Source organism: Primulina eburnea, chromosome 7 (assembly GCF_022965805.1).
Source record: "Primulina eburnea isolate SZY01 chromosome 7, ASM2296580v1, whole genome shotgun sequence".
Taxonomy (NCBI): Eukaryota; Viridiplantae; Streptophyta; class Magnoliopsida; order Lamiales; family Gesneriaceae; genus Primulina; species Primulina eburnea.
This window is the reverse complement of record NC_133107.1, coordinates 18,630,439-18,640,136: the sequence shown is the minus strand read 5'-3', so window position 1 is coordinate 18,640,136 and position 9,698 is coordinate 18,630,439. Positions and strand designations below refer to the sequence as shown.

At 35.7% G+C, this 9,698-nt stretch overlaps 1 protein-coding gene across 1 annotated transcript; it reads left to right on the top strand.

Moving 5' to 3' along the window:
• The first annotated feature begins 8,961 nt into the window (after nucleotides 1-8,961).
• Nucleotides 8,962-9,435, top strand: LOC140835756 (uncharacterized). Its single transcript, XM_073201163.1, has one exon. The coding sequence runs from the start codon at nucleotides 8,962-8,964 to the stop codon at nucleotides 9,433-9,435; it is 474 nt and encodes a 157-aa protein (XP_073057264.1).
• The last annotated feature ends 263 nt before the right edge of the window (nucleotides 9,436-9,698 follow it).

The following is a 9,698-nucleotide window of genomic DNA, read 5'->3' as shown; positions in this document are numbered from 1 at the left end:
ACTGAAATTTTCGAAACTCATAAGATGCAAGGGGGAGGGTTGCTGTCATTTCTGAATCCTGACATGTATGGGGCTGGTTTTAATGGACCATCACGGTCTTGACACACCCTAGTATGTGTCTAGATGTAGCCTGGTGAGCCTGGAGTCGAGCCAACCACCTGAATGCACAAAAACAAGCCAAACCGTGAAGAGCACAAGGAATAAAACTGTGCAGAATTTTTTTTAAGTGATGTTGCTGTCAAAAATCGGTTTCCTGCTGAAAAATCGAGACCATTTGATGCTATAAAATAATATAGGACTTGATTGAGGTTTAGAAAAGAATATAGACATGCCTGGAATTCGTTTCGAAAGAAAACGAACGAAACGACGACGACGCGGCACGAAGGAGTGGAGTGCTTCTTTTCTATCTTTCTTGCACTCGATTTTTTTTTTTCTCTCCTATCTCCTACTGGATTCTCACGGTTATCAGCTCTGAAAACACTCTGAATTAAGGTGAGGAGAGGGTGCAAGATATAAGGCCACAACATGACTAAGTCCACTCTCATTTAAATTTTGAATTTTGAATCAAATGAGTTGTTGGTGTTTGCTAGGTGGTGGTGGCCGATTCTACTACTAGAATAGGGTTGGATAATGCTCTACATTAATTAATTAAGGTGGAACAAAATAATTAAAAAGCTTAATATCTTAAACAAATCAAGAAGGGGTCAAAGGATGAGTTGGCAATTGAATTATTGCATCTCCAAGGGGTGGCCGATATTAACTACTAAAATGGAAGGATAATATTGACATCTAGTTGATAATTACTAACCCTTAGGAACATCACTATCCCCTTAAATAATTTAGTGAACTAACCACTTAAATAAACAACTTAAATGAGTTCATTTCTTAATCACCTCAAATTATTAAAATAAATCCTCCAACCTTCTTTTTAACTTAAATTGAACTTAGTTGCTAGCTAAATTAAATCATGGAAATATTTTCTGAAATCTTAAATTTATCTCTAAACTCCAACTCCGGTCCGGCCTCACTGAATTTATTGAAAAGCTGAAAATCAAGCTACTGAACTGAAATAATAAAATAATTAACTTCAAAGAAATGCATTAAAATAAACATGCACTGAAGTCAATTAAATTTTAAAATAATAGAATTATGCATGGCTTATACGTAGACTGATTTACGGGTTCTACAGTTGCAGTATGTACGAATCACAAAATCTGTTGAGTTCTCCGGTTTTGAAGTCCCAATTCTCCTGCTGCAACCTTTATTCACACAACGAACCGAATTGATATTTCGAGAAGATTTGACACTTTCAAACTCAAAAGAAGAGTTCAAAGCAATTTTGGATAGCACTTTCTTCACTTCGATCTTGCTTGAAAATATTTGAGCAATAAATAAGCTTGAACCATCATTAAATGAATATGTATCAACTTGAACATGAGTCTCAGTATCATGAACTACACTGATGTGGTGGATGTTGACATCATTATCATCCACATGTACTGAATCTATATCCTCCACATCATTTTTTGTACTTCTCACATCATTCTCAACCATATTTTCAGTTGAAGTGTTTATATCTTCTAATATATCATTATCGGTACAGTGGTCATTTGAGAAAAATTTCTATCAAAATAGTGATCATACTTATTTGTTTCATCATCGACATACTCATTATCCAAATAAGTCGCATTTAAATCCGGTGACATGATATTTTCAGTTTCAACAATATCAAGAGAAATAACACTGAGTTCAAATTCAACATGAAGTACATGTCTTTCTTTTGCACATCCAAAATATAAATATGCTTTCAGATCATTATGATCCTCATTATAAACTGGACGAATATTGCAATGCTTCACATCAGGAAGATAACTTAATTTCAATTTTTCTGTGCCACTTAGATTCATCATTTTGTATATCTCAATTTCTATATATTCCATGGAACATTTATCAGAATCCAAAGGAATAGCTGCCCACTTACCACTCGGCCATGAACGCCATTTAAATATATTATCTTCTTTAATTTCCCGTTCACCAATGTACTCCAAGAGAATAAACAATATTATTTATTTTAAAAAAATATGCTCGACCCACATATCACTCGACCCTCATATCACTATTCACAATTGTGGGTTGAGGTGACCTCGACCAACATTTGCCTCGACCCAAATGTGGGTCGAGGTGCACACACCTCGACCTACAGGTACACCTCAACTCACCTATAGACACCCACACATGTTCACCAACACACTACCTCGCAAATACGATCATGCTCGACTCTCACCAGCACACCATTCATCTGCTCGACCCACACAATCAACTCATACTACGTTGCACTGTAAATACTCACACAAACTCCATTCACAAAAATTCTAAAAAAAACAACCAAAATTAAACCAAAACAAATCTAGCAATACAGCATTCGAGTACTGACTTCTCTGCAAATCTTCAAATTTTCAAATGATTTTTGATTATTTTGTCGTGAAGAACACAAAAATAACGGGACTAAATAAAACCTCAGAGGGAACGATATCAATTAAAAAATATTTTTTGAGAAAGTAAAATCCAACTAACTAATTAATGAGCTAATTAATTATAAGGTCCAAAATTAATACGACGTAATTCAACTGCATGCAAATCTAGGAAATATTAAAAATTAGTAATTAACTGAATTTAATTGCTTAATTGATTATGTGACATGCATGATTATATCTTAAATAGGATTTTATTGTCATTATGTATAAAACTGTATTTTATGGATTATTCCAGTTGCGATCGAGGAACAGAGACATAGTTTTCTTATTTTTGAAAACAAGAGGTTTTGAGGTGATTTTATACGCCGGGACGTAAATTTTATCGGTGTTGGTTTTTCAGCAAAAATACGAACGTTTTGGCAACCCGGTTATTAAATTCGCAAACTTAGTTAAACAAAATAATTTTTATCATTTAATTAAAGACTAATGGGCCTAATTGGTATGCTTAAAAGGCCTAAGCCTTGATTAGTCAATTAATTAGTATATAATATATGTTATATCATCCCAAACCCTTCCCATTAACTCACGCCCAACTTTCAGATTTCTCCCAAAATTTCCCTCAAATCACACGGCACACACACACCATAATTAGGAGGAAATTTCAAAAGTTCGAGGAAGAATTCAAGCCAAAGGTTGTCGTCCCGTTCTTCGCAATCGTCAACGATTAATCGTGAGTTAAATATGCAAATGCACACATATTTCTTTCCTTCAAAACATCATCACACCATAATATCTTTTTATGCATGAAAAGTATGGAAAACAAGTGTCACTTTGAATTATTTTCGGATTTATGGCATATGTCAAACTTTTGGCTTGTATTTTCCTTCAAAAAACATGTTTTTGTATGGTTTAAGGGTTGCCATGATTTAGGTTATGATTAAGCATGGTTCTACACATGTTATAAGTGTAAAGGCCCGTATTTCGTATTCATAATTTTACGGAATTATTAAAATTTTTCTAAATAAATAAATCATCTTCTTGCCTCATTTATAAAATAAATATATAAATAATTTTAACTTTAAAATAACAGCGAAAGTAAATAAAATTTTCGAGCAACAATTTAAAAATAATCCAACGTAAACAAAAATTTATAAATAATCCAACGTATTAAAACTGAGTTTGAATAATAAAAGATGCATAAACTAAATCATGAAATCATGAGGTCCTCGGGTTTATTATTGCTGTCCCAAGATCGCTCACTGGTCTCCGCCCGCGGTCTCGACCTCATTAACACCTACAACAATCAAGTCTAGTGAGTCTAAAGACTCAACATGTATATATCGTGAATAACAAGTAAATATATCATAAAATTGCATTCAACGTAAAAATAAAGTATCGAAAAGCGTACAGTGAAAATAGCATCATGAATAATTATAACTACGTGCATATCTGAAAATTCATACGTAAAAGCTTTGCTCAATAGAGCTCTGTCATAACATAACATAATTTTTCTGGTAGAGATAATGTTTCTAAGCAAGTGGCCCATAACATAGCGTAAGCGCCTGATCAGACTAAACCACAGTATACTGGGCGGTAGAGATCAATCACAGCCCTTGGACTGGATGTCCGTACCCATACATAATCATAAACCGGTAGTAATTCACCGGGCGGAGAGGTCCTCGGTTGTTCCTACCGACTTCCAAACCCATAAGCATAATGTGGCCACAAGACATATCGCATATATCTCAAAAATAAACATTTTATATTTTAATGCACGTAATATAATTATAACCTTATTTTACCGGATGAGTTGGATCGCTCCCAGGCTTGCTGCGACTTAATTCTAATATGTGACACATGCAATAAATCTTAATAAATCTTAACATGCCCAAAACTTGACAATTGAACTAAAAACGAGACGATTCGGACCAACAACTTGATTTTTAACCATGGCTTCGTACCAACCCAAACCAACATTAAACCGACATTTAACCATGATTAAAAATACCTCAAACATACTGAAAAATATGCATAATAACTGTAAAACACGAAAATAGGTGAAAGGAATCCAAAAACATAAAACACTCATTCGAGAGTCATTTTGGCACCTTTCACCATAAATTTTCGTACGACCTCTAAACTCGACCAAATCACGAACGGCCAAAAACACGACTTTCCTAACTCATTAAGGTATTGTCCAGTCCAAGACCATGGGCTAAAAGCCAACCAAGAACTCAAACCAACCTCAAAACCGAAGATGAAAGTTGCTGTAAAAAAAAACCAGCAGTGGCAACTTGTGTGTTTGTGGTGTAAAATCTGAAATTTATTGACCAATGGCTTGAACCACCTCCAAGGACTCTTACCAACATCCTAAGGCATGGCTTGGACCATGGCTACGGGCTAAAAGCCAACCACAACCCAAGCAAACACCTAGGACATGACCAAGCTTCTACCGAGGACACAAAATTCTGTGCAGTGATATGTATTGAATTGTTCTATTGTCTTGTGTCGTTCCAGTGATCATTTGATCGACCATGGCGCGATCTAGACATGATGGAGAGTTGTATGAACCATGGATATGGGCTAGAAGCCAACCACAATCCATTCAAACTCCCAAAACCGAAATCATACTCATACAGAAAATCAAACTTTTAAAACCGAAGAGCTCCTGTATTGTTTATGTAAAAATCTGAAAGATCCGTGAATCAAGCTTGGATAGGACAACTTGATCACGTCCTAGACATGTTAAAGGAGGGTTCTAACCATGACTACCGTCCCTAGGAGAGCCATGATTCGAACTCTCATCCCAAACAACCAAGAACAAAAATCGTGACTCAATTCTGCAGCTTATGTAAAGTTTGCTGTCAATGCTTTGTTTGTGCATGTAGGGACTGAAACAAGTGACCCAAAAGCACCCTAACATATTCTAAATTATGCCTAGAAGCAGCCATGATTGCCTGGAATCAAACAACTACCTGTAATCCAGAAAAGCAACCAAACCGTGAAGTTGAACCCAAAAGAGCATAGAAAAATATGTGCAGATTTTTTTGAAAATGTTGCTGCCATAAATTCGTTTTGCCTCATGAATCTTGAACATATAATGTTTAAAAATATTTATAGGACTTGATTGAAGAGCAAAGAAACGACATATACATGCCTGGAATTTGTTTTGAAGAAAAACAAATCAAAACGACAATGCGACGCGACGAGATCGGAGTTGGCTTTTCTTTCTTGTTTTGTTGCTGCTGTAACTCGATTCTAAGCTGTTGTTTACTCTGATATCTCTGATATTTTCGAAGGTAAGGTTATGTAGGAGATGTAGATATTAAAGGGGAAGGTTCAAGGGGTGTTAAAGGTGCCATAATATGCATTAAGATGGAGGTTACAAGTCAAGAAGTAGAAGGGTTTTGAATTATTCTTCTCCTCCTAGCTGGCCGTGGGTTTTGCGGCATACTCACGTTTAGTTTACTGGGTATTTGTTGAGGAAGGATTAAGGTTAATTATAGTGTATGAATTACCCATCATTATGGAGATTAAAAGTAGAAAGTGAATGTACTATAAACCATTTAGTGGTAAATTTGAATGAGGTTTACTACAATTTTTGAATTGTCTTAACCAAATTAATTTAGAGTAGAACATTGCATGGCATGCTTGACTTAAAATTTAAGTATTTAAATGTTATGTTTAATTTCTTGAATATATTAGACTTAGATTAATTTATCCCCATTTGTTTACATTTTTATTAAGCTTTAATTAAATATTAACCAAAAGAACTTATTTACCAACTTAACTCTAATTAATTTATTAAATCCCAAGGACATTCTTTTTCTTTAAATTAAATTATTTTTTGACTTAACTTAAATTTAGGAACGTCTTTCTTATTATTAATCTTATCTCTAATCTCCAAACTCTGGTCCGGCCTCGTGTATTTATCCTGAAAAGATAAATCTAAACATCTACTTTTAAAATAAATGATCATGACTTAAAATTATTAAAATAAATCAAATACTTCATATATTTATAAAAATTCATTTTTTTATTTAAATAGTAGCAATTATGCATGGCTTATACGTAATATGTTTTTCGGGTTCTACAATAAGACCCTAGACGCACACTACACATGCTGGTAGAACACAGGAAACAAGCTGGAAGCAAGTTGCTGTCATGGTGATCATCGGTTTCGGTTTTGGTCATGAGTCAAGGGTAGGGTCCTGTCCATGCTAGGACCCGAGTTATGATTGCTCGGAGGAGTCCTAGCCCCGAAAGCCAAGGAATCTGTGCGCAGGGTTCAGGGCTTGCGCTGGGAAGAGGGGTCGGTCTGAGGACTTTGGCATTGGCTAGAGTAACTCCTTGGGGTCCTAGGTGAGTGCTTGATAGGCTGGTTCACGGGCTAGGTTGGTTGGCTAGGTCCTAAGGTTGAGCCAAGGAGTCCTTGGCAACATGGAGTCTCGGCCAGTATGTGTACAAGTTTGAGGTTTCGGTTTTCAACTTTGGGCTGGTTTCTAGGGGTGCTTCGGGTCCAGTAGGGTCTAGACAAGGGTTGGCTGGGGTTTGGCTCATGGTGGTTTGAGCCGGGCTCGAGAAAAATTAAAGTTGGCTCGTGGGTTCCATGTATGGGTCAAGTTAGGGTTTTTAATGAGCATATCAATCTAAAAACGGCTCATGGGGGTCGAGTCGTGGTTCACGAGGGCTAAAATAATAAAAAAAGTCTAAGTTTTAAATTTAGGAATTTTCTATTAAAGTTTGGAATTTTTTGGGATTAAAACGCCTTCAAAACGACTAATTACGAATTAATTAAAAAGTTAAGTTTTTATGCTAAATAAAATTATGAGAATTTTAATTTAGGCTTAAATAATTATTTGGGTCATGTTAGAGTCAATGAAATTAAGAAAAAGTCAAAACTTGGAATTTTACGTCTAGGGGTAAAACGGTAATTTTACACCCGAAAATTAGTAAATGTCATGACAGTGATCTAATTGCTATTTTATATGTTAATATTATTATTTTAAATGTTCATGGATATTTATATGTTAATTTAAAACGTTCATGAATTTTATGATTTATTATGGACATTAAAAGACATGATGCATGCTTGGTTTAAAAGAACAACGTTATATTGCATATTTAAATTTTTATAAAGTGATGATAATATGAAACATTGAAGGAAGTGAAGTAATTGTGACTAATACGATGATATATTGGAAATATCGTGAGGGTTATGATCTCAGCGAGAGCCCCACGGTCGTGTTTCCTTGGATACAGATATGTATATGATGATATGTTATTACGTAAGGCCAAGGCCCAGTTGACCGGTGAGAGTATTGCTGGTGTCATCGTCGCCCAGTACTGTGGTTACATGTAGATGGATCCATCACCCAACGCGTAGACGTAGACGAAAACGAAATTCACAATTAATGATCCGAATTCAAAGAAAAAGAAAAAGGAATATGTATATATTGATGATAATATGTATATGAATATGTTGAAGATGATATGAAAATGTTTAAGAAAATGTTTATGTTTGAAGTTTATGCATGTCAAGAAAATGATATTTTACGTATAGGTAATTTCACTGTTGCTTGTGGTTTTATACGTATTAATTGGTATCAAGAAAATGATATGTTGAGTCTTTAGACTCACTAGATGTGATTAATGCAGGTGAGTATGATAATAACAACGTTGAGGGAGGCTTGGATGCCAGATTTGACTGGACTGGAGGTGCACATTACCCGAGGACCAGCGCTTCTATTTTCCTCACTTATGATTTAAGTTTATGATTTACGTTAAAGATTTAATGACTAGTTATTTATGTTTATGAGTGGTTTTTGAGAGGTTATATTATGGGCTATACTTTTCAAATAATGTTTTTAAGTTGGTAAAATGTTTGAAGATTTTATGCTTTAAACTATTTCCTTTGGATTTTAAAATGTCAGTTGGTTGGGTTAATTAAAATGACGTCAAAAATTCTTTAATTATTTTATGCAAGTGTTCGGCCTATTATAGTAAGGTGAAAAAAAATTAGCTCATTTTAAGAAAACGAATAGCAGATGTTTCAGTTGTAAAGGGTTGTGCCACCATCAGCGCCGGGAAGATCAGCTGTCAAGCCTCAATTTGTAAGTTTTACATGCTTTATATGATTTAATATGATCTTACCTGCATGATGACATGAATAATATGTTTACGTAACATGTCTACTAGCTTTTTGAGTATATATGCATTGCATTCTTAAATTGCTAAATTAATTAGGATATGTCACTTGATTGGAAAACTTAGACTTAAATACATGTTGGTTATGTTAGAATTTGGAAAACGTTCAGATAAAAAGCCTCCTAGACGTGCCCCTGTTATTGATAATCAAGCCGAGAACAGTGTGAACCATCAAGAGAATGCACCACCACCTCCTCCTCTAGGGGATGCTGCTACTCGTGCCTTGGAGGGAATGGCTCGTCTCTTTGAGCAACACCTATAGCAGCAGCAGTTACAGCAGATGCAACAGGCACCTAGGCCACAGAATGACTTATATGATCAGTTCCGAAGGCTAGGGCCAAAGGAATTTTCTGGCACCACCGATCCCTTTGATGCTGAGAGTTGGATTCGTTCTTTCGAGGCACACTTTCATTATCTGGATATGGGAGATGCTGACCATGTGAGGTGTACCACTTATCTGTTTAGAGATGATGCTTCCTTATGGTGGGAAGGAGCCGATCATGGTGTTAATCTTGCAACTATTACATGGGCTAAATTCAAGGAGATGTTCTACGAGAAATATTTTACTGCTGATGTTAGAGGGCGTTTGAAGAGGGAATTTATGACTCTCCGTCAGCGAGACACTACTGTTGCTGAATTTGTGAAGAAATTTGTTATGGGTTGTCACTTTGTACCCCTTATTGAGAGGGATCCTGCGGAGAAGCTTAGACACTTCATGGACGGTCTATGTCCTACCATCGAAATAATGTTATGATGATACGTCCTTTGGATTATGCTATTGCTACTACTTATGCATTTCAGTCTAAGCAATCTTTGAAGGACATTGAGTTTGATTTACAGCGCAAGAGGCAGCAACATCAGAATAATAATCAGCCAAACAAGAAACCATATATAGGTCCTCCTAGACCTCAAGGGACTCAAAAGTCCCAAGGTCAAGTCAAGAAGCCACCACCACCAAAGCCACAACAACCTAGAGCACCGAAACCTGCTAAGAGGAAACCATGCAAGGAATGTAAT

Excerpts from the sequence above, each read along its gene's own strand:
- LOC140835756 (XM_073201163.1), top strand. The coding sequence starts at position 8,962 with ATGCAACAGGCACCTAGGCCACAGAATGACTTATATGATCAGTTCCGA.